Here is a 25,660-nt window from a genome sequence, read left to right as displayed (position 1 = left end):
ACGTTTCGGGTCGGGACCCTTATTCAGCTGTTCCCCTGAACTTCTATACAGACAATAGGTGCAGGAGTAGGCCATTCGACCTTTCGAGCCAGCACCGCCATTCAATGTGATCATGGCTGAACATCTCATATACGGTTATTGCGTACAGGCAATGCTTTCTTATTTTAAAATATACCTGGATAACCTTTCCATCCTATCATTCAGTTTGATGACTACTAATTTAAAGAGTTAAAAATAAGTGTAGGAAGCAGGAAGCCAAATAATGTAAGCATACAGATATAAAAACCTATGCCATAATAAAAGAATATAACCATGATAATAATAATACATCTATCTGCGCGGTGCACATTTCTACGTATTTAAAATAAATGCAGTTTTGTCAATAAAATGGTGGTTATGTATTTTCTTCTCGAATTAATCATTGCGACATACCCGTCTCATGATGGAGATGGAATCTGTGGATAAGAACCTTGGATATCGCACTTCATCATTCACAATACTGTCAAAAACCTCTTCTTCGTCATCTCCAGGAAAAGGTGACTAACAAGAGCGAGAAATAAAGAGAGGAAAATGATTTACATTGTTAAATGTAAAGTGGATTTATACAAGAGTCACCCTAAGCACGCTCTCTTACCTCGCCAACTAACATCTCATAGATAAGAACGCCCAGTCCCCACCAGTCCACTGCCCTCGTGTAAGATGTCTCGGTCAGCACCTCCGGAGCCAGAAATTCAGGAGTGCCACAAAACGTGCTCGTTCGATCACCAAAACCCATACCTGAAATTGATGATGACAAATTAATAGTCAGCATTTTCTAAATAGTTTGTGTCGTGTGCAGCTGTATCATTAAAATGATTTAAAGCAACAGAACACAATAAATTAAGTTATTCTATAGAATTATACGTGTATATTTACTTCGGAATACAGAAAAACCACACGGAAATAGTTTGAGGCACAAAACTAATAAATGGTCACAATAGGCATTCAATGATCTTAATCTTCGTTTTGCCGCATTCACCACAAACTCAATCCCAATTTAGTATCGCTGTGGGATGAATGTACAATAAAATATAACAGAGCAGTCGGGCGGCACAGCGGTAGAGTTGCTGCCTTTCAGCGCCAGAGACCCAGGTTCGATCCTGACGAAGGGTGCTTTCTTCACGGAGTTTGCACGTTTTCCCCGTGACCACGTGGGTTTTCTCTGATATCTCCGGTTTACTCCCACACTCCAAAGACGTACAGGTTTGTAGGATAATTGGCTAGGTATTATTGTAAATAGTCCCTTGTGTGTGTGGGATAGTGTTAATGCGCGGGGATCGCTGGTCGGTGCGGACTCAGCGGGCCGAAGGGCCTGTTTCCGCCCTGTGTCTCTAAACTAAACAAAAAGAATCAGTATATATCCTTCAGTTCTAGGGCGTAAAGCCAACCAGCAACATTATTAATTGGTGCCTGACCCAATAGATTAGATTCTGTGGTTCACCTCTAATTCTAACCCTCATTGAATAATCCATCCAAACTCCTCTGGAAACGTATAGGCCTCCGGCTTTGCAAAATACAATACTGAATGGTGTTTAGAATCATTTTATGGCTCAATTTTAAAACTTTGGTAATCAATTCAGAAAATGATCAAATAATCACCATGTCATCCAAACTCTGTTCAGCATTGGGATGAATTTCATTCTACTAACTTATTGCTTCTCTTTCGTACTGCTGCTTACAGCTGGCCATCTGTTAGGAATACAGGTGCACAACCTTTTATCCGAAGATCCAAATAACGAAAACCTCCGAATAGCGACATTTTTTCAGTCCTTGAAGAAAGGTCCTTGAAAACGTTCACCGAGGGCGGCCCTCAGAGGTGACAGCGGAACCTCCGGTCGGTCCTCGAAGAAAGGGGAACTAAATCCCCATTCATAAAAGAGGTGAGGGTATATTGCGCGGGAGGGTTAATAATTGACAATCTGCTGCTGCCTGCCCGCTGAGTTAAAAAGTTCCCACGGTAGACTCACGATACACAGTATATCGTGAGTCTTGCGTGGGAACTTTTTAACTCAGCGGGCAGCCAGCAGCAAATTGTCGCTCCCTTCAGTTTCACCCCACCTACACCCCCCTGCTTCCCGGCCATGTGTGTGACCCCTTCCCTCCCCTCTCCAGCTCCCCGCGCATTGCACCGGCGCGGGGGCTTTGCACTGTCTTCACGTTGGAGCCAGTGCCAGTCACCGGAGACATCAGGACCAACGGGACACCGACCCCCAGGCCCACTGCAAGCACGGAGAACCCAGAGACCCACAGCTAGCAGCAGCCCAGCCCCGTTCCAATTCCAGAAGAACACGCTCTCCGCTGTCCCCGTAGGGACAGCTGATGGCTCGGGCTGTGACGTCTCCGGCCACGGTACAGGAGCTGAGACTGGGAACTGTGAGGTTGTTTGCAGTTGCAGAGGGAGGGGGCAAGGGCGGTACAGTTCCCAGTCTCAGCTCCAGTCCAGGGGGGTGACCGGAGACGTCAGGACCAACGGGACACCGACTGCAAGCACAGAGATCCCATAGACTCACAGCCAGCAGCAACTCTAGCCCAGCCCCGCTCCAACTCCAGAGGAACCCGGGTTGCGGATGGGGGGGCGCAGCTCGGGCTGTGGGCGAACTGCCACTTGTCGCTGTAGCGGCGCATCGGGGAGCGGGTTCCTGTTGGTCCTGACGTCTCCGGCCGTCCCCCTGGACAGGAGCTGAGAGACGTCAGGACCACCAGAAGCCGCTCCCCGATGCGCCGCTACAGCGACAAGTGGCAGTTCGCCCACAGCCCGAGCTGCGTCCCCTCATCGGGACACCGACCCCCAGGCCCACTGCAAGCACGGAGATCCCAGAGACTCACAGCCAGCAACAACTCTAGCCCAGCCCCGCTCCAACTCCAGAGGAACCCGGGTTGCGGATGAGGGGGCGCAGCTCGGGCTGTGGGCGAACTGCCACTTGTCGCCGTAGCGGCCCATCGGGGAACGGATTCCTCTGGAGTTGGAGGGACAGGGAGACACAGCGGCTTTTGAGAATGGTGGGCAATCACTTCCAAAGTTCTGCCCACACAGTCAGTACACCTCTCCTACACTTGTCTCCCGCACTAAGATCATCTCGCAGAGAATGATCCCAGCCTAACCCTCCCTATTCTCTCCTATTCTGCAAGAAAAATCTACATTGAAGACTCAAACTCGCGATCGAGTAACTGCCGGGATCGAGGCGCAAACTCGCGACCTTGCGGGTACGAGCCGAGCACTCTACCACTGAGCCAGCCGTTAAAATCTACGCTAAAAATCTTCCATTCCGAAAGCCGAAAAATTCTGAATTACGAAAAGTGTCTGGTCCCAAGGCTTTCGGATAAAAGGTTGTGCACCTGTAGTAGATACCAGTACTTGGCATTCATTCTGAATGGTGGGTTCTGTACTACTCCGTAGAACGTTACAATAAGATCATATTCAACTTATATTGTGGATGATTTTAATTCTAAAAATATCGTGACCCGAATTTAAATTTTAGGTTATTGTTATCTACAATGCACTTACATAACAAGGAGAGGCCAACTGAACAAACTAAATAAACAAGGCATTTTGTTCTAGAACATTCGCAATATCTGCACTGAAATGCAGAGACATTTTAGGATTATTGGGTATTAACATTTTAAATGATTCGAATTTTTCCAGAGAACTTCAAGAACATGAGTACCTACCTTCCTTACAAAGACCAAAGTCAGCAATCTTGACATAGCCATCACTGTCCAGCAACAGGTTATCTAGCTTTAAATCTCTGGAAGATGATAAGAGATCTGCATTAAATTATTATCGTCGCACATTTGCTGAATACCTGGAAAAATTACTCAAAATATTGCTAATTAATGGCATCAGGGCTAGGGGGAGAGGAGCAAGGGCAAGGTGTACGAGATGGTATTTTCTCCCACAGTGAAGCTCACATGCGCATTGATGGAGACCATTTTAAGCATGTCTCACTTTGTGAACAGCACTTTGCCATATAACATCAAATTGATATAGGTCAAATAGTGGCTTGCCACTGAAAGATGCAGCACAGGAAGCCGTTTATTTCATATGTGATAGGAGCAGACTTTTGCCATTCAGCCCATCAACTCTACTCCTCCATTCGATTAGAGCTGATCTATCGCTCCCTTCTGCCTTCATTCTTCTGCCTTCTCCCCATAACCCCGGCACCCGTACTAATCAAAGCCCAGATGCATTGACAGAGTTACCCAATTAATATTATTCCCCTCTGACGAAGGCTCCCGACCCGAAACGTCGCCTATCCATGTTCCCCAGAAATGCTGCCTGACCGGCTGAGTTACTCCAGCACATTGTGCTTTTTCAAATATCAGTCCCATCCTCTATTCCCATCACCTTGCAGTATTTCCCTTCAAGCACTTGGCTAATTTGCTACTTGAACGTTACCACTGAATCTATGTTCAACAGATTGTGGGCCACAATATCAATGCAGGGGACTTTCATGCTGTACTATGATTCAATTTTAAAAGCAACCATTTTGTTCCGCTTTCAGGACATTTATCGATTTTAAAATCATGCTACCACTATTCCTACATCCCGTAGATTTTAATTTTGTTAATGTCGATATCTAATATTGCCAAATTGGTTTTGCACTTAATCAATGTCTGCAAATCTCATCTATTAAGTCAGTAAATCACGATGTGCCTTTAACAAATCATTACAGCTGTTCCCTGATAGTAGAATAATGAAAGGCTTGGGTAGAGTGGATATGGAGAGGATGTTTCCACCAGTGGGAGAGTCACATAGCCTCAGAATTAAAGGACGTTCTTTTAGGAAGGAGATCAGGAGGAATTTCTTTAGTCTGAAGGTGGTGCATCTGTGGAATTCTTTGCTATAGAAGGCTGTGGAGGCCAAATCATTGGATATATTTAAGGCAGAGATAAATAGATTAGTACGAGTTTCAGTGGTTATGAGGAGAGGGCAGGAGAATGGGGTTAGGAGGGAGATATAGATGGTGGAGTATACTTGATGGGCCGAATGGCCTAATTCTACTCCTATCACTTATGATTTTATTATTCTTTATATATTTTTTTGGCGACATTATCATTTAGTTCCAGTTTACTGTCTTTCAAAAAAAGATACAAAGTGTTGTACTAAGTGGGTCAAGCAGCATCTCTGGAGAACATGGATAGGTGACATTTCAAGTGGGGATTCTTCTTCACATCTTGCTGTTTTTGTAAGTTTGCTAAGGATAAAAGCTAGTTATTAGCCCCAGATTCTTTCTTTTAACCGATATTTCAATGGTCTGCAACGTCTACAAAGATGACAATGTAAAGGAATTACTCTCAAACTCCAAATGCTATTATCCAATTTTCGCAATATATGGACACAAAACTTACTGCAACAAAACCTACTGTTAGCAGGTACACAAAAATGCTGGAGAAACTCAGCGGGTGCAGCAGCATCTATGGAGCGAAGGAAATGGGCAACGTTTCGGGCTGAGTTTCTCCAGCATTTTTGTGTACCTTCGATTTTCTAGCATCTGCAGTTCCTTCTTAAACACTTACACTTACTGCTATCAGATTAATTTGATCATAAAAGTGCTAGGAAAAACCTGGTGCCCTGAAATGGGAGGGGGGGGGGGGGACTATGTATAAACACAGCTGCAATTTCTACATGGTGAAACCAAAATGTATAAAAATGGCCTTTATTAAAATCTGACAATGTGCACTTTAGCCACATGTGATTTTTTTTCTATTACAAATCTCAAATTGTGGAGTACAGAGGCAATTAAATAAATGATGGGTCTTTGTCCCAAACATTAGGTATTGTAGCTCTCCCTTAATCTCATGTGATCAAACCTTCCAGAGCAGCCTACTATTTGGAACCTTTTCAAAGACCCTGCTGAAGTTCATATAGACTATGTCTATGACCCTGCCCTCGTCAGCCTTCTTAGTTAATTAACAATAATGACTGAGTTACTTACCTGTATACTATCTTGTGTTCGTGTAAATACTGCAAACCAAGGACCACGCAACCAGCATAAAACCTGTTGCAGAAAAGTCAAGTTGACAGTACTGTAAACAAAATGTTGCTTTTATTTCAAGAGCACTCTCGTGAAATTTGGTAAATTAATGACAATACATGCAGATAAAGTAGGTTGTTTTTCTGTTCACCATTTTAAACCATCGGCAGTAAGGTAAACAGCAATTGATGAAGATTAAACTGGGAATTAATATTGTAGAAGAGATTTGCATTCAATATTTACGAGTGGAATTGACACTCAAATGCACTGCAAAGCCAGCCATTATAAACCATGCCTAGGAATGAATACTTACACAGCCCTGGGTTCAGAGAATACATCGGCATGAATGTGCATCATCAAATCTCCACCTGGAGCATACTCCATTACAAAACATACATGATCTTTGGTCTGAAAACAGGCAAAGAGATTGACCAAAAATGGATGTCGGACATTGTTCACAGTCTCAAAAATTCTCTTCTCACACATAAGGCTGCAAGTGAAGAAAGGGACAAATAAAGTTAGTTTTGCACTTCAGGATTGAATACAATTCAGAAAGCAAATAAATAAAAATGCCATTTACTATTGTGCAAGACAATTTTTAGATGCTGGTAGTTTGAAATATATGCATTGTACAGCTCGAGGTGGCTTTCAACAACAATTTACTTTAACTAAAGTTGTTGTAATGAAGCTGCTGCTCAAATGCAAGTAAAACCTATGAGTAGAAACACAGATGGACACATGTTGCTTCATTTAAAAGACTGCTGTACATTCAAGTCAAGTCAAGTCACATTTATTTATATAGCACATTTAAAAAACAACTCTCTTTGACCAAATTGCTTTACATTTGTTATAAGAATAGTATAAACAAACAAACTACATACATATATACATATAGCCCTCGCTCAGTGGACGTCAGGAAAGGCTTGGGAGTATAGATAAGTCTTTAGTCTTGACTTAAAGGAGTCGATGGAGGGGGCAGTTCTGATGGGAAGGGGGATGCTGTTCCACAGTCTAGGAGCTGCAACCGCAAAGGCGCGGTCACCCCTGAGCTTATGCCTAGACCGCGGGATATTCAGCAGCCCCAAGTCGGCCGATCTGAGGGACCTGGAGGTGGAGTGGTGGGTGAGAAGACTTTTAATGTAGAAGGGGGAAGCCCATTGAGGGCTTTGTAGACATAGAGGAGGGTCTTGAAATGTATACGGAACCTCACAGGGAGCCAGTGGAGAGAGGCCAGGATCGGGGTGATGTGGTCCCTTTTTCGGGTGCCCGAACATTAGTTTAGAAAAAATAAGTGTAGATAAACAAATCTCCACTGTTTAGAATGGAAGACAACACTATGATGTGATGGGCATAGTGCAATTTTTAGGATCAGCCTAAAGGCACTTATTCCCATAACTTTCCAGTTGATGTTATACTATAAGTACAAAGTTTACAAGAAAAAACATAAGTCTTAAAATAAATCAATTAAGGTCACGTTCACCACTGCAGCATGAAAGATGTTTTCCTAAAGTGTTAGAAATGTTCACACGAATGACAGGGCCCTGGGGAGTGTTGTAGAGCAAAAGATCTTGGAGTGGAAGTGCACAGTTCCCTGAAAGTGGAGTCACGGGCAGAAAGAGTAGTCAAGAAGGCTATCGGTACATAACCCTTCATCAGTCAGGGTATTGAGTCTGGACGTTGGGAAGTTATATTACAGTTATACAACGGTTTTGAAGACACATTTAGAATATTGCGTTCCCCTGCCATAGCAAGGATGGTTTACGAAGGAACTGCAGATGCTGGAGAATCGAAGGTAGACAAAAGTGCTGGAGAAACTCAGCGGGTGCAGCAGCATCTATGGAGCGAAGGAAATAGGCAACGTTTCGGGCCGAAACGTTGCCTATTTCCTTCGCTCCATAGGTGCTGCTGCACCCGCTGAGTTTCTCCAGCACTTTTGTCTACCGTAGCAAGGATGTTGTTAAGCTAGAAAGAGAACAGAGAAGATTTACAAGGATGTTTCCAGAACTTGAGGGCCTGAGCTATAGCTAGATATTGGGCAGACTAAAAATCAATTCCTTGGAGCACAGGAGGTGGAGAGGTGATCTTACAGAGGTATATCAAATTACAAGGAGAATAGATAGGGTGAATGTACAGATTTTTTTTCCCCAGAGTAGGGGAATCAAGAACCAGAGGACATAAGTTTGTAAGTTGAGAGGGGAAAGATTTGATAGGAAGTTGAGGGTCACCATTTTCACACAGTGAGCGGTGGGTATATGGAACAAGTTGCCAGAGGTAGTTGAGGCGGGTACTATTGCGGCATTTAAGACATTTGTACAGGTGCATGGATAGGAAAGGTTTAGAGATCGGATAGGAAAGGTTTAGACATTGGATGGAAGTTGCATACCAAATCTCGTTGCACCTATGTGCAATGACAATAGAATATATATTATTATTATTATATTAGAGGGATATGGACCAAACGTTGGCAGATGGTATTAGTGTAGATGAGGCATCTTGGGCAAGTTGGGCTAAAAAGCCTGTTTTTGTGTTATATATGACTCTAAATGTAGCCACTTATTAATTAGAGGGTAATGAAGTCAAATTCTAAGGACCTCTTTGAAAGGTATTACCCAAACGGATGAGCTGCATAATTTCAGTCGCTACAAACTTACCTATCTACCTCATCACGAGCTACAATATCTCCTTTCTTCAAGGCTTTGATCGCAAACATTTCACCAGTGACTTTATACTCCGACAGAAGAACCTGTGTTACAAACAAATTAAAGCTCCATTTATTCTTCTGCCCCAAAACAAACGCAGAAAAAGTAAAACAGCAGCTTTCCTCATTTTAGGATTACCTTTCCAAAGTGTCCCCTGCCAAGCACAGCAACACACCTGAAGTCCAAGAGACTGAACTGGAATCGTTGCTGTATTCTGGAGAATTAAGAAATAAACATTTAAGTAAAAAGACGTCATTTATTCACTTGTTCAATTTGCAGGTGTAGATCAGATGAAAAGAAAAGCGACAGGGGTAAAAATGAACCGATATACGAACAGTAGCCATAATGTAGGGTAAGTGGGGGAGGTGAGGAGGGAGAGAAGGAGAGGAGGGGGCGGTAGGGCGTGGACTGGGGTTACAGAGGGAGGGAGGGAGTGACTGAGGGTAGGGGAAAGTAGAGGAAGGGAGAGGTGAGGGAGGGAGGGGGGGGGGGGGGGGGGGGAGAGGACAGGGAAAAGAAGAGGGAGCTGAAGACGAGGGGGGTGGGGGGAGTGCTGGGGGCTGAGGGGGGAATGGAGAAGGATAAGAGTAGGAAGAAGGATGGCGAGGTAATGAGGCTGCTTTTGTTTTCTCTGGAATGAAGGAGGCCGGAGGGGTGAACCGATGACAGGATATTAATTTATAACTAGATTGCCAGAATATTTCTTCCCCACAGTAGAGCAACATTTTGGAGACAACTTGCTGCCTGAGGTGGTGGTGGAGTCAGATACAATCACCGCATTTAAGAGACATTTGGACATCCATTTAAAGGCATGGTACTGGCCTGATGTGGGCAAATGGGTTTAGTGTAATTGGGCACTAAGGTTGGCATTGGAACGGTGGGCTGAAGGCCCATGTCTGTGCTCTATGACTCAATGACTATAACAACGCGCTTTTGTTGATAAAAAGACAAAACTAAATACCGCTTATCTTCGGACTGTGGGAGTGTTCGAAAGTCGAGTTCTGGGTGGGGTAGCACAGGCACAGATATGATATTGTTCTCAACATTTGAAACCATATTGTTCCTATCGTTCAGAAAATCAAACGTTGAGAGTGCTTCCTACAAAAGACAAAAAGAGAGTCAGCATTATTCCAACAAATAAAAAAAAATGTTACGTACAGACTGTGCCATGAAAGAATAGAAAATGTGCCACAAACAGATCTCCCAACAGATAGTAATTTGAGTGCCAAACGGTGCCATTAAACTCACCAAACCCCAAGAAAAGTCTTTAAGAAGGAACTGCAGATGCTGGAAAATCGAAGGTACACAAACATTCTGGAGAAACTCAGCGGGTGCAGCAGCATCTATGGAGCGAAGGAGATAGGCAACGTTTCGTGCCGAAACGTTGCCTATCTCCTTCGCTCCATAGATGCTGCTGCACCCGCTGAGTTTCTCTAGCATTTTTGTGTACCCAAGAAAAGTCTGTACTTTTTGCTTTATAAAATAGGCAGGTTCCCTTTTGGAAATGGCTTTATATTCAGGGATACACAAGCAAAACAAAATGCCATTCATAGAATTATGAAGTCAATGGTTGGGCTTGGTGTAATATTGTCGACCACATTTAAAGGGATAGAAACATTAAAAATTGGTGCAGGAGTACGCCATTCGGCCCTTCGAGCCTGCACCGCCATTCAATATAATCATGGCGGATCAGACACAGCATGGGAAAGATTTACTGGGTTGAAGATTTTCAATTACGTAGAGAAGCTGGAAGATTTTGGGGCAGGACGGGAGGTCTGGAGAGCAAAACCATGGAGGGTGGGGAATCCAGACAGAAGATCGGGGGATGGGGGCGAGGGGAGAACCCAGTATATATGGAGGGCAGAGCCAATGGAGATAAAGAGGCAGAGACATATGGGGTGGGTGTTTGGTATCTGGAGGGCAAAGCCAAGGGGGCAAGGAGGTGGGCTTCAGAAGGCAAGGCCGAGGTGGGATGGAGGGGAGGGGGGGAAAGAGGGAATCCAGAATACTTAATTGAAAACGTTGATGAAAATGGATTCCGTCAACAGTGGACTCTGATCAATAGCCCATCACTTCCATTCATGATAGAGAGTGGAGCAGTGTTCCCCTCGTTCTATTATTTAACATCCCTGACCAAGAATACAACCCTTATAGATACAGGGGACTGCAGATTCTGGTTTATAAAAAAAGCCACAAAGTGCTGGAGTAACTCAACATCTCTGGAGTCTGGAGAAGAATCCCGACCTGAAACGTCGCTTATTCATGTCCTCCAGAGATGCCTCCTGACCTGCTGAGCTATTCCAGCATTTTCTATCTTTTTTTTTAAAGGAATAAGTCCTTATAGTGTTGAAGACACAACGGCATAAGTAATAAAATTAAGGAATACACCCACCAAAAAGTAATCAACTCTGCAATTACAAAATGCACAGTCCAGAGTAGGGGAATCGAGAACCAGATGACATTGGTTTAAGGTGAGGGGGGAAAAGACCCTGGGGGTTAACTTATTTTGTTTTACACAAAGGGTGGTGGGTATATGAAATGAGTTGCTGGAGGAGGTAGTTGAGGCAGGTACTATCACAATGTTTAACAAACATTTAGACAGGTACATGGATAGGATCGGTTTAGAGAGATGTGGGAGAGACACAGGTAGGTGGGACTAGTGTAGATGGGGCATGTTGGTCGGCATGGGCAAGTTCAGCCAAAGGGACTGTTTCCATGCTGTATGCTTCTATCTATGACTCTAAAGCAGCCTGCACGATAAGATTCCATATGAAATCAAACCTTTCCCTCTCAACTATGATTCAGGTTCCTACCTGTACACCATCAGGGATCCTTACTTCTGTTGTGGTTGCTCCATTTTCTCCAAGAGAGGAAGCTCGGGGTGGTGTGAGTGGTGGTTCAGATTCAAATTCTAGTTTCCCTACTGGCAGGTCTCTGAAAAGTATTGCAATTCACACATTTAGTCACAATGCTACGACCTTCGGACATGCAGCAAAAATTTAAATTAGAAACCAACACTGTAAATAAATGAGCTCAAATGAACATCAAGGAACCGCTGTTGCTAGAAATCGGAAACAAAAATACTGGAAGAACTCAGACGATCAGACAGCATCTACAGAAAGAGAAACCGATTTAATGATTCAGGGCCAAGACCCTTTCTCAGTATGAAATATAAGCTACCATCCCCTTTCCACAATTAGCTCAGATACTTTAAGACTGAGCCATTCTACCTTCTGTAAGTGGACTTGACTAATATGTCACATTCACCAAATATGCTGGGGTCAAGGAAAGAGCGTTCACGTCGCGGCCCTGTCGCCACCAATCTTTCCACCACCACGCACAAGGAGCGGCAAGACAGACACCATTGTATGCGGATGCTCAGATGTGTGTTCAGCTGTGGCTGAACAACTTCTAATCTTGCGTGTGGACCCGACAAGAAGAAGACCAAATAAGCTGCATGGTGCAAATCTGCGCACTCCAACACAAAAACATCCTCTTCTTCTCCTTGCCAAGGACCAAAATAGTTCCACTCTCCTAGCGCTTTAAACATTTCAAGTATAAATGCACCATTCTGATGATGTATTTTACAGTTCAAGGAAGCCAGATACATAGACAGCAGCAGTAGGAACAAATTGCACGTAGAAACAATGCATCAACACCTCAAAACATTTTTTCCTTAAACCGAATCCCAAATTTCCTGAAATTCCCCAACTGCGCACGTGTGGATACCGGGACCACTGAGCATGCGCAGGGAGACGGCGTCATTTTGCGTCCCTACCCCGTCACCATTTTCAATGGTGACGCGGCTGATGGGCTTTCCCCAACTGCGCAGGCGCGGATGGTCATAAATATACTTTTTTCCCCCCCAAATCATCCCGCGGGCCGGATTGGACCCCTTCGCGGGCCGGATGCGGAAATTTCCCGAAATTATTTCATTTCCCTATAATTACCCGAAGACAACCAGAATTTCCCGAATTTCGGGTAATTTCCTTCACAGCGTAGAAGAGAACTCTTAATGTCGAAGAGAACTCTTAGTTAGGAAAAATATCCTGAGGCTGTTGAGAGATACAGGAAAACAGAGACACTCTCGAAGATTAAACGGCAAGTAATTCAGGTATTTAGTAGTTGGTCAGATACCCAGACACTACTTTTTTTGCTGGCAGAGTCCAGTACAAACAGGCAAAATAAAATGTCAATTAATCCAACGGAGTACTCCTTCAAAGGAAATTGAAACTCCAGAACAGAGGCCCTCAAAAGCTGCTGCAGGTTAAATTAATTGAATATTTACAAACAGGGCTTGAATGGCACACTCCAATTCTTACATTCCCTCCTACGCAAACAAAATAGTCTCTCAAGAGTGTAATGAATGTTTGGAATTCTCTGCCGCCGAGGGCTGCGGAGGCCAGATCATTGGATATATTTAAGGTGGAGATGGATAAATAATTTAATGATCGAGGAATTGAGGGCTATGGGGAACTGGCACAGAAGAGAATTTGAGGCCAGGATAGATCAACCATGATCACATTGCATGGGAGGACAGGCTTGGGTACACTACTCCTGCTCCTATGGGTGCTATTCTGACTGGCAGTCTGTAACCAGTCGTGGTCCACAAGGATCAGCGGTGAGAGCTGCTGGTGATATGTAGAAATGATTTGGACAAAGGGAGACATGGTGGCATAGCGGTAGAGCTGCAGCCTCACAGCGCCAGAGACCAGGGTTCAATCCTGATTACGGGTGCTGTCTGCGGGTTTTCTCCGGATGCTCCAGTTTCGTCCCACGAGCCAAAAACGTGCAGGTTTGCAGGTTAATTGGCTTCAGTATAAAATTGTAAATTGTCCCTGCTGTGTAGGATTGTGCTTGTGTACGGGGTGATCGCTGGTCGGCGTGGACTCGGCGGGCAGTTTCCGTACTGTATCTCATCTAAAAACGTAGCCTAAAAAGGGAGACTGCAGATGCTGGAATGTTGAGCGAAACTCATAGTGCCACGAAGTTACTCCAGCATTTTGTGTCCATCTTCGGTGTAAACCAGCATGGCACGGTGTAAACCTTCATACACATGCTTCGGAACTAATGACATCTTTTGGAAGTTCAGTCACTGTTTAACATGGTAAACATGGCAACCAATTGATACACAGTGAGGCTTCGGGCAAAACTATGAGAGAACATCTATTTTAATATTGGTTGAGAGCATGTATGTCGGCCAAGAGATCTCACCATTTCATTTTCAATGCTGCCGTATGACCTTCACATTCACGAGAGAGCAGGTTCTACTGAAGTCTTTGGAGTGGGACTCCAACCCACAACCTCTGACTCAGTGGCCAGAACTCAGCCAAAGTTGATTCACTGAATTCCTCTCAGCCCACTAAGTGAATCATGATTTGTAGACAATATGCTCAGTTGTATTGCCATTGGATGCAAATGATTGGAAACTACAAGTAACCCGTATAGTACACAGCTGTTCTTTCTTCAATTGGATAGGTTTTTAAAAAAACATAGAGGCTTGGTTGCAAGCTCGAGTCACAAATAGCTTTTGGCAGGGATCTTAAGACAGAATGAGGTTTACTTTCTCCCAAACTGACACAGGTGGGGCCGTGGCTAAAAATTCATCAAAGCATAAAGGCGAATAATAAAAGTACAGTCTCTGGCCTCCATTACTTTCAATAGATCAGCTCAGGGGCATTTCCTACTGAGACCTGATGAAAATTGCCCAAAAATAAGACTGCTATCCGGTAAACAGATCAATTTTTTTTTCCAGGCAATTCGGAGCACATTAAGACTTTTCCCACTCCCTCAATTTTTACATCAAAGGGAAACAACTTAATTAAACATTTCCTCATGACTTTAACTCTTTATACAAATCAGACGCAGTATGTGAAGCAGAAAGTTGGTGCTTCGTAAATAGTTTTTTTTTTTTTTTTAATTCAATTTGTTTTCCACACTTTTATTTTAAATAGCAGAGAAAATATACGTACCCAGTTGAATCTGTATTTTCTGTGTGAGGAACAGCTGGCACAGCTGCAGGGATAGAGGCTGGAGGGCTAAATGTACCAGAGTTATTTACTGTAGGAACAGCTTTCCTCATCAGTCGTCCCCATGTGGCAATATTAATATTCATTTGGGGAGCTCGAAGGAACGTTTTGCCTGCAGTGATGAGAGAATAGAGCATGAATATTCCAACTATTAACCTACTTGCAATGATTTTACAAGTCTTATCCTAATGTTCACACCCTCTTCGCCAGTGTTTTGCTGCATCATAATTAACGAGGTTAAAATTAAATTAGTGTCTATTTTTGGTTTAAATTATTACCTTGCTGTTTTGGAAAAATCTTCTTTTGCCTTTGTAGTTTTGGTCGCCTTTCGATGACTGGATTGTAGAAAGTAACCTGGAAAATACAGGCGACTTTAATCAGGAAGCAAATGCAAGAAAGAGGCAAAGTGAATTATGATATGAGTTAATTCGTACCTCTGCAAAGAGAGTGCCTTGTGGCTCCAGATACAGGCACATCCCATGCCTTTGATTGTCCAGAAAGTCTTCTAAACGTAGAAATTTCACAGCACAAAGGGAACGCCAGTCACGCCAATAAACCGACATCTCCAGTTCACGGGACTAAATAAAAGATTAGAATCGGTTAACGGAGGAAAAGATACTTCTCACAATTCAACAGCTTTGAAAATTCAGCAAAACCTGCCCTCACATGAGGAGCAATTTTGAGAGGAGAAAGGGCTTTTTAAAAAAAAAATTTTTTAAAGCCGGCGGGAGAATTGAGTGAAAAGAGTATGTTTTGATTGAAAATAAACGATTGGGGGACATTTAAAAAGCACTGAATTTGATTGTTAGCAGAAGAGACAGAGCAGCCAACAAAAGGAAGGGAAGGGTTTAGCGGAGAGGCCTATTGGGAGAGAGGCTACGTTGAGGCTTTGGCTCAAAAGGCTTCAGCGAGAGGGCTGAAGAAAGGTTAACCTCAGGTTAAAGTGCTGCCTGTTTTTCCGTGTAATTCTTCCTCGATATTTGGGGGTCCTTGAGATGGCAGGTGGGACATCAGGTGAATTTCCAGCGCCCCCCAGGACCACACCTGCAGTAAGTGCATTCAGCTGCGGCTCATTAAGGACCGTGTTAAGAAACTGGAGCTGCAGCTGGATGACCTTAACAACTGTTTGCTTTCATATGTCGGGGAAATGAGTGTAAGTCAGGAAGTCATGATGCAGCTGTGTAGGACTTCGCTTAGGGCCTATTTGCCTTATAGTGCATGCAGTTCGGATCGCCCCATTACAGGAAGGATGTGGAGGCTTTGGAAAAGGTGCAGAGGTGGTTTCTCAGAACGATGCCTGGCTTAGGGATTATTAGCTACAGGGAGAGGGTGCACAGACTTGGATTGTTTTCTTTGGAAGACTGGAGGTTGCGTATAGGAGTAAAGAGGTCCTTCTGTAGTTGTACAGGGCCCTGGTGAGACCACATCTGGAGTATTGTGTGCAGTTTTGGTCTCCTAATTTGAGGAAGGACATCCTTGCTATTGAGGCAGTGCAACGTAGGTTCGTGAGGTTAATCCCCAGGATGGCGGGACTGTCATACGATGAAAGACTGGAAAGAGTGGGCTTGTATTCACTGGAATTTAGAAGGATGAGGGGATTTTATAGAAACGTATACAATTATAAAAGCACTGGACAAGGTGGATGCAGGAAAAATGTTCCCAATGATGGGGGAGTCCAGAACCAGGGGCCACAGTCTAAGAATAAAGGGGAGGCCATTTAAAACTGAGATGAAAAAAAACACTTTTTCACACAGAGAGTTGTGAATTTGTGGAATTCTCTGCTACAGAAAGCAGTGGAGGCCAATTCACTGGATGAATTTAGAAGAGAGTTAGATAGAGCTCTAGGGGCTCCTCCTAGTGGAGTCAAGGGATATGGGGAGAAGGCAGGCACTGGTTACTGATTGTGGATGATCAGCCATGATCACAATGAATGGCGGTGCTGGCTCGAAGGGCCAAATGGCCTCCTCCTGCACCTATTTTCTATGTTTAACTGTTGCAGGAAGGCCTGATAGAAATGTCAAAAATTATGAGAGGCAGAGATAGAGTAGAAAGTCAGACCTCTATTCCCCTGGATGGAATAATCAAATGCTATAGGGTATAGCTTTAAGAGGGGCAAAGTTTCAAGGAGATGTTTTTTTTTTTAACACTGGGTTCCTGGAATGTGCTGTCGGCATTGGTGGTTGAGGCACTATGATGATTTAAGAGATTTTTGTATAGGCAAGGAATGGAGGGATACTGATTATGTGCAGATAGATCAGAGATAGTCTTGGTATTATGTTCAGCACAGACATTGTGGAAGAGGGGCCAATTCTTGTGCTGAACTGCTAAATGGCAAGCTTCTTTAGTAATGGTGGAGTTCATCCGAAAGGATGGCGCAAAACTGTATTCTTCAAAAATAAAGCACACCCCTGGGGATTTAGAAAAACATATGCAATTTGACCTCAGTTCTATCATTTATCTAAAGAGAGGGCATCTCCATAAGCATGGCTAATGGTCCAGTGATTAAACCACACACTACTCTAACATAAGATGCCAAGATTCTCATTTGCATCAGAAAACATCCCCAAGGAAAATTTAATAAATATTAATGAAAATTACTTCTACACTCAATGTTACAAATTTATTATTAAAGAACTTTGTTGGATCTCACATTACCTAGTTGCTCAGAAACTGAGATTTCCAAATGATACTATATTTTCAACTGAAACTCATTTAGACATTTGTATCCTGCTTGTCAAAATTTGTTTGCTATAGAAATGACACCATTTAAAATCAGAGTACACATTTCATGGATGCAAAGTGTTCAACTCGGCCCTTCCCATCCAAACCACCCCCTCCCCAGGTACTTTCCCCTGCAACCGCAGGAGATGCAACGCCTGTACCTTTACCTCCCCCCTCGACTCCATCCAAGGACCCAAACAGTCTTTCCAGGTGAGGCAGAGGTTCACTTGTACCTCCTCCAACCTCATCTACTGTATCCGCTGTTCCAGGTGCCAACTTCTCTACATCGGCGAGACCAGGCTCGGCGATCAGTTTCGCTGCATACATCCGCTCAGTCCGTCTTAACCAAGCTGACTCAGCACTCCCCCTCCCATTCCCAATCTGACCTTTCTGTCCTGGGACTCCTCCATTCTCAGAGTGAGGCCCAGCACAAATTGGAGGAACAGCACCTCATACTTCGCTTGGGTAGTTTACACCCCAACGGTATGAACATTGACTTCTCTAATTTTAGGTAGCCCTTGCTCTATCTCTTCACCCCCCCCCCCCCCCCTTCCCCTCCCACTTCTCCCACTAGTTCCACTGTCTCCGCCTACATTCTATCTTTATCCTACCCCCTCCGCTGACATCAGTCTGAAAAAGGGTCTTGACCCGAAACTTTGCCAATTCCTTCTCTCCATAGATGCTGTCTCACCCGCTGAGTTTCTCCAGCATTTTGTGTCTGTCTTTGATTTTACCAGCATCTGCAGTTCTTTCTTAAACAGATAGTTCAACAGAGCACAGGTACGATGTGGAGGAAGGAACTGCAGATGCTGGTTTACACCAAAGATAAGACACAAAAAGCTGGAGTAACTCAGCGGGTCAGGGAGCATCTCTGAAGAAAAAGAATACGTGACTTTTCAGGTCAAGACCCTTCTTCAGCGATTCTTTTTCTCCAGGGATTCTGCCTGACCCGCTGAGTTACTCCAGCTTTTTGTGTCTATCTTCAGAGCACAGGCGCAGTTAGATTTGATCTTGAAAACTAAACACTGCTCAATTCATAGTTGGTTGTGCGTAAAATTCCTTGACTGATTTAGGCTTGCAACCAGACCTGGATCTAAATACCAAATGGCGTTATTTGTTCATTTACAATTAGACACGCATTAAAACTGCAACAATTAAATCCCAGCTTAGTGTTTGTCCTTACTAATAAGGCAATGCCCTACTTCCAGCAAGAATGGTGGTGCAGTCCCTTGCTTACCCGATCGAGCTCTAACGTAAACTTCTGATCCCATGACTGATTGCAAACAGGTTTCCAACTGGTCTGTCCAACTACCGTATTATCCAGCTTCAGTACTGCTCCAATCTCATCTGCACAGAAACAGTCAATACTTTGTTAGATGTTGCAAGAGGATTTGGAAATTTGAGGATCTCTCTAGCAACGTAACATTTCATAAATTAGAAATATAATCCACAGAACTCAATAAGGTCAAACCTCAGCCTCCTACGTTCCAAAGGGAAAAGTCCCAGGTTATTCCATCTCTTCCTATAACTCAGTGACCCACTATCAGTGCTCGTAATGAAAACTAGTTACACAATCTGCCCTTAACTTTAAGCACATCACCAGAGCTGCCAAGTTTTGTCAGAGCATTTCAGTATTCTAGTACCTGAAAATCAGTATTTTGCTGAGGAAATCAGTATTTATACGCGATGCCATTTTGATGAAAATGTTTTTGATTTTTATGTGTGCTCATACCCAGTACAAGAATGCATCTTTGCTACCAATTGACATGTCTTTTATGCACCTTACTTGACAGTGCATTAATTGCCATCTCTTTGTATACTTCTGTTTGAACGGCTGCTTCCTGCTTTTAACACCAGATGATGATGTAGAAGCCTATTTGAAAGCCTCCCTCACTCCCTCGCCCTCTCTCCCTCTTTCCCTTCCTCTCTCTCCCTCCCTTTTATTCTCCCTCCCTCTTGTTCCCTCCTTCCCTCTCACTCCCTCTCTCCTTCTCCTTCCCCGAACAGTCTGTGACCCATAGCGCTGTGGCCATAGCGCTATGTGTAAATGATCAAAGCTTACAAAAATCAAAGCTATGATCAAAGCTTACAAAAATAATCACCCAGATCTTGAAATTTAAAATACTAATAGATTTAATCTGCTATCATTTTTAGAGATACAGTATGACTTTTTATATCCTTGCATTTTTTAAGAAGCAAGATGAAACAGGAAGTCGGACTGATTTTAAAAAAAAATCCGTATTTCACTAAGCAAATCCGTGCATCCGTATTCTTATCGCATTTCCGTACAAAATACAGAAAATCCGTACTACTTGGCAGCTCTGCATCACCCCCAGCAACTTTCCCCAATAACGTTAAACCAAACACAAGCAAGCTAATCATGAATTCTTCCTCCGTGCAATAAAGTGGTTTACCAGATTTAGGGGGTATAGCTGCAGGGAAAGGTTGGACAGACTCGTGTTAATATTGTTACGTCCCACAGTAAATGACAGAACCCTGGAAAGTATGACAAAACAGAGAGATCTGACAGTACAGGTGCATGGTTCCCTGAAGGTGGTGAATCAGGTGGACGGGTTGACGAAGGAGACATGAGGAAGTGTATTAAGGACAAAAGTTGAAACATCATGATGCAGCTGTACATGTTGTAGGTGAGGTCATTCTTGGTGCACTGTGTGCAGATCTGGTCGCCCAGCTTCAGGAAGGATGGCGATAAGTTGGAAACGATGCAGAAAACATTCACTAGGAAGTTACCTGGGAGAGGTTGGATAGGCTGGGATTTTTTTAAAATTTGTGGAACATAGGGGGCAGAGGGGCAACAGTATCGAGAAGTACAAGATCATGAGAAGCATGATTGCTCATCAGCCTTTTTCCCCCAGGGGAGAGGATTCCAAAACCTGAGGGCGTAGGCTGACTGTGAGGGGGGAGAGATTTAAGAGGGACCTCAAAAGCTACTTTTTTCACGAAGAGCATCATCCGTATCTGCAATGAGCTGCCGGAGGAAGCTATACAATTACAACTTTTGAAAACATCTGAACAGATTTATGCATAGGAGGGGTTTAGAGGGATATGTGCTCATTTCAGGCAAAAGGGACCAGCCCTGTATCCCAACGCGGTGGGTGTGGACAAGGTGGGCCAGGGGGCGGGTTTCCACACAGTTTGGCTCTACGATCTTTTGTTGATCCCACTTGAAGACACGCTTTTGACTTGTTTGCTAGTATAAAATGCCGAACAAAACTGCTTGCATGTACAGTTTAAAACAAATTGGTTTAACTTCAATAAAATGTTATTTTTCATTTTAAAGCTGCAATATCCTCGAGTCCAGACACTAACGATTCTGATACTAAAAAATGCTAACAAACATGCCATTTGTCACCTGCTGGATAAGACGAGGAGGGGAAAGGAATCACAATTTTATGCTATGGTTACCTGGCTGCAGGGTGCACAAATACACAAGCCAACATGCTATCCTTTTTTTTTAAACTAAGCCTAATCTCCTTTGAATATAATGCAACTTACTGCAGAATTAAGTTCTGAAAAGCCAGCAAAGTCCTTAAAATCTTCTGATGCTGAGCAGCTTTCGGACTAACAATGCATCTTCAACACACCGCTGCAACTACCTACAGTATGTTGTTGTTTCTTAAGAATATGGAAGTTTACTTAACTGGACAAGTCTTCTGTTTTGATGGGATATCGACTATTCCCACTTCTGCTTTTACTTGTTCTGCTTATGAAGGAGGATCGGGTTTCATTTGGGCTCCAGCCAGGTAAAGGAACAAACGTGTTTTTTGAACGACCAGGAACAGTCTCCAGCAGGTCTTGACATCCCATGAGCCTAACTTCCAGGCTACCTGTTGACAGTGAATTAGTTATATCTCACAACACAAGAATGCCAATGAATATTCCTGTTTCAGCACAGTTAACATCACAACAGAAGATATTAGATCATTCAACGGCACAGGGGCGACACAGTGTTGCAGCATAGAGTTGATGCCTCACAGCCCCAGACCTGGGTTATATCCTGACTAGGGATGCTGCCTGTACGGAGTTTGTACGTTCTTCCTGTGACTGCGTGAATTTTCTCTGGGTGCTCGGCTTTCCTCCCACACTACAAAGACGTGCAGGTCTGTAGGTTAATTGGCTTCGCTAATTGGAAAAGTGTCCTTAGTGTGTAGGATAGTGCTAGTGTACAGGGTGATCGCTGGTCGGTGCGGGCCCGGCAGGCTGAACGGCGTGTTTCTGTGCTGTATCTCTAAACTATCACAGATCTGTAAAGAAATGTATTTGCAAAAATATCCAAAGATGAATGACAAGGGTAGGGCTGTGAATAAAGCATTTGATAAGGTACTTTATGGTAGACTGTCCCACGGGACTGAGGCAGAAAAGGATACAAAATTGGCCTGGTCATAGAAGACTGATGGAGAGGGGTTTTGTTGTCCGTAGGTAAGTGGCCAATGGTGTTCCAGAGGGATCAACACTGGGTGTTCTGTTATTTGTGATGTATATAAAAATGATCTTGATGAAAATGTAGGTGGTCTGGGCAGTTTGTAGACGAGATGAAAAGAGGGTGGAATTGTGGACAGTGAGGAAGGCAGTCAAATGATGGAGAAGGATAGTGCCACATGCACAGAAACAGTACCACTTCTACTCCCAGACCCCTCTGCTCCACATAGGTGGGGGCAGGGTTTGATGGGCAAGTGATTGCAACAAAGGCCAGCGATTAAAAAAAGGAAAGCCTGAGATAGGTTTGAAGAGATGAGGATTGTAAAGCCACATGGAGGGGGAGCTAAGCAGCAAGGGGGTGGGTTAGTGTGTGGAAGGGAGAAATAGGTGAGAGTCTATGTGGGGGCACAGGGGGCTTATAATTGCCATTATTCCACTGTAAACATCAATTTGACAGTACAATATTTGAAATGCATACCAGTTAATGCAGCCGGTTTGGATAACGTGCTGTACTGATTCTGTGGGTAAATCACACTGTGACGAGGACTGAGAGCTGGTGATGAAACCATTGATAATTCATCTTTGATAATACTGCACTTTGGATGGTTTTTCGGTAATTCACTCAATCTTTGCTCCAATGAGTATTTTAAAAGATCCAACTTTTGGCTTGATTCATTGAATCGTGCTTGTGCCTGATTGAGAAAGGAAGGAAATAAATTAGCTAAATGTAATGGATATTTCCACTAATGAAGATATCATCATTTTTTGTAATTTTTTTTAATTACCTCTGAAAGTGCTTTCTTGTCAGGAACCTTTCCAGAGCCAAGGAGTCGCATGACGTTTTTTGCTCCCTCCGCTACTGCGTATTCTATTCTGAAGTGATGCCTAAGCTCTTCCACCCTAAGTTCCAGGGGACTTATTCCAGGCTTTGATGCTTGAACGAAAAACACAATTGTAACAACAGTTTCAATTTGTTACTGAGCAACCCCAATGCTGCAAAAAGGAATCAGGAATTGTGAAATACAAAATACACCGTAGCCAGTAGGGAAGTTGCGAACTAAGTCTGCTTGCAAAAGCAGTTAACTTATGTAAGCAGTAATATTTTGTACATAAGTGCCTCTGAGCAATGGAGCTACTTATCATTCATGAATTCATATTTCCAAACAAAAACAGATTATTGCGAAATTAAGAAAATAATGCTCATAAATAAATCGCCTTTGGAAACACCCAAGTAGGAACATCTATTGATGGCCACTTTCTGGTAACTTAGCTTGAGCATTAAAGGTAGGCTACTTCATCAAAACAACCAACAAAGGCTGTTGTTCTTATCTTTGATGGTTGGTGGAGGAAAGCTTTTGCTCCATGGAACAAATACCACAAAGTGGGTTAACATACGATGAGCGGTTGACGGCACTGGGCCTCTCTATTTGCTGGATTTTGAAGGATGAGGGGGATCACATTGAAACTTACCAAATAGTGAAAGATAGCCTGTATAGACTGGATGTGGACAGGATGTTTCCACTAGCGGGGGAGTCTGGGACCAGAGGCCATAGCCTCAGAATTAATGGACGTTCCTTTAGGAAGGAGATGAGTAGGAATTTCTCGAGTCAGAGGGTGGTGAATGTGTGGAATTAATTGCCACAGAAGGTTGTGGAGGCCATCAATGGATATATTTAAGACGGAAATAGATAAGATTCTCGATTAGTACGGGTGTCAGAAGATATGGGGAGAAGGCAGGAGAGTGGGGTTAGGAGGGAGAGATAGATCAGCCATGATTGAATGGCGGAGTAGACTTAAGACAGAATTCCTCCAAAGCCACACTCAGCAAAATCAATAACCCCACTCTCACCATCGACGGCACCACTGTCTCCCCATCTCCCCAGGCCCGCAACCTTGGCGTGATCTTTGATTCCACCCTCTCCCTTGAGCCTCACATCTGCCATGTCATTAAAACCTCCTTCTTTCATCTCCGCAACATCTCCAAACTCAGACCCTCTCTCACACCTCCCGCTGCTGAAAGACTCATCCATGCCTTCATCTCCTCCTGACTGGACTACTGCAACCCACTTCTCCTTGGCATCAGCTCCACCTACATCAACCGACTCCAACTGGTCCAGAACGCAGCCGCCCGACTCATCACCCACACCAAATCCTGGCATCACATCACTCCAGTCCTCAAACAACTTCACTGGCTTCCCATCTCCCAACGGATCAACTACAAATTCCTGATCCTCACCTACAAAGCCCTCCACCATCTGGCCCCCCCATATCTCACTGACCACCTCTCCCACTACCAACCCTCACAGTCCCTCAGATCCACATCAGCCGGTCTCCTCTCCATCCACAAGTCCAACCTCCGCAGTTTTGGGGACAGAGCCTTCTCCAGGGCAGCTCCCAGGCTCTGGAACTCCCTCCCCCAACTGATCCGCAATTCCGTGTCCCTCACCATCTTCCAGTCCCACCTCAAGACCCATCTCTTCACCTCTGCCTATCCTTAGCCCCACGTCCCCCTCCCTTTTCATCTGTGCATTGCCTCATATTGTGTTTTGTATTGAATTCTGTCTTTACTTTGTGTACTAGTCATGTCTCTACTATTTATTTCATTCCCCTTACATGTTTTTCCTCTACCTGCTAAATTTTTGTAAGGTGTCCTTGAGACTCTTGAAAGGCGCCCATAAATAACATTTATTATTATTATTATTATTAATAATGGGCTGAGTGGCCTAATTCTGCTGCTATCCCTTATGAATATTAAATAAAATTACTACTAGCCTTTCATCTAAAATTTGCAAATTCACACCAGGCCTGACGCTGACTTCAAAGCCTTCCACGCAATTCTGCTCAGCATTACACTGGATGACGAATGGATGGGTCTCTACCCAAAACATCACCTATTCCTTTTCTCCAGACATGCTGCCTGGTCCGCTGAGTTACTCCAGCTTTTTGCGTCTATTACAATGGACAATCCATTTCTACATGCAGTAATAAATATTTGAGCTAAACAGGGAAGTACTTATGTTGTGAAATGTTACTGATATTTATTTATTTCCTCTAGCCAGGATATTAATAAGTTCTCATTCACTGCAGCTCCACCGCTGCATGGAGACTCTTTCAATAACCCAGTGTTACTGTTGAAACAGTTAATCGGCATTGTCAACAAGTATTTCTCAATACTTGTTTGTGTCCTGCTTTGAATATTTGAGAGGTGTAGCATGTTTTTGTTTCAGCCCACACAAATCAGCTCACTTTTGCAAATTCTAAAATGCGAAGCAGGCACTAGTGTTTCTTAAAATGTATAAGTCTCTTGACAATCCTTTGAATAATCAGCAAGCCCCGAGTCAAAATATTGTACGTTAAACGTCAAAAACAAGTGGAAAAGATCATGGATTCTCATGCGTCATGGGCAGCAGTGAATGAATGCTGACTCAGTTCTGGCAAGGTTCCAACTCTAAATAACAGACACCCACAGAACCCAGGGGGAGGGGTGGAAAGATTACAACAGATGCATTTAAATAGCATTGTTGCAAATCTCGTTAACAAGCTAATGCATCAAACTGGGGTTGGGTCCCGATCCGAAATGTCACCTATCCATTCCCTCCAGAGATGCTGCCTGACCTGCTGAGTTTCAACATTTTGAGTTTATCCTAGTCTTCAAAAACAGTTGAGTAATGTCACGATTAATGTTCTTTTTAAGTGGATATTTTGTTGAGCAGAAATATTTTCAATTAAATAAACTCAAGCTGAATTATGTCATAGG

At 43.6% G+C, this 25,660-nt stretch overlaps 1 protein-coding gene across 2 annotated transcripts in view; it reads right to left on the bottom strand.

Annotated features, from left to right (window-relative positions):
• Positions 1–25,660, bottom strand: part of LOC129700728 (serine/threonine-protein kinase N2-like) — a 119,596-nt gene that overhangs the window by 7,507 nt on the left and 86,429 nt on the right. The window contains exons 5-20 of one of the 2 annotated variants that reach the window (XM_055641350.1): positions 22,689–22,837; positions 22,382–22,595; positions 21,126–21,311; positions 18,701–18,810; positions 15,177–15,320; positions 15,021–15,096; positions 14,686–14,854; positions 11,527–11,647; positions 9,675–9,811; positions 8,852–8,927; positions 8,666–8,757; positions 6,328–6,504; positions 5,976–6,038; positions 3,709–3,785; positions 635–777; positions 433–540 (exon numbers count right to left, since the gene is read on the bottom strand). In XM_055641350.1, coding sequence (XP_055497325.1) covers positions 433–540; positions 635–777; positions 3,709–3,785; positions 5,976–6,038; positions 6,328–6,504; positions 8,666–8,757; positions 8,852–8,927; positions 9,675–9,811; positions 11,527–11,647; positions 14,686–14,854; positions 15,021–15,096; positions 15,177–15,320; positions 18,701–18,810; positions 21,126–21,311; positions 22,382–22,595; positions 22,689–22,837 — 2,042 coding nt within the window. The remainder of the gene's footprint in view (positions 1–432; positions 541–634; positions 778–3,708; positions 3,786–5,975; positions 6,039–6,327; positions 6,505–8,665; positions 8,758–8,851; positions 8,928–9,674; positions 9,812–11,526; positions 11,648–14,685; positions 14,855–15,020; positions 15,097–15,176; positions 15,321–18,700; positions 18,811–21,125; positions 21,312–22,381; positions 22,596–22,688; positions 22,838–25,660) is intronic. The other variant, XM_055641351.1, reaches the window with a different exon arrangement.

This window comes from Leucoraja erinacea, chromosome 10 (assembly GCF_028641065.1).
Source record: "Leucoraja erinacea ecotype New England chromosome 10, Leri_hhj_1, whole genome shotgun sequence".
Classification (NCBI taxonomy): Eukaryota; Metazoa; Chordata; class Chondrichthyes; order Rajiformes; family Rajidae; genus Leucoraja; species Leucoraja erinaceus.
Note: the sequence above shows the minus strand (reverse complement) of the source record. Positions and strands in the feature narration are given on the sequence as shown.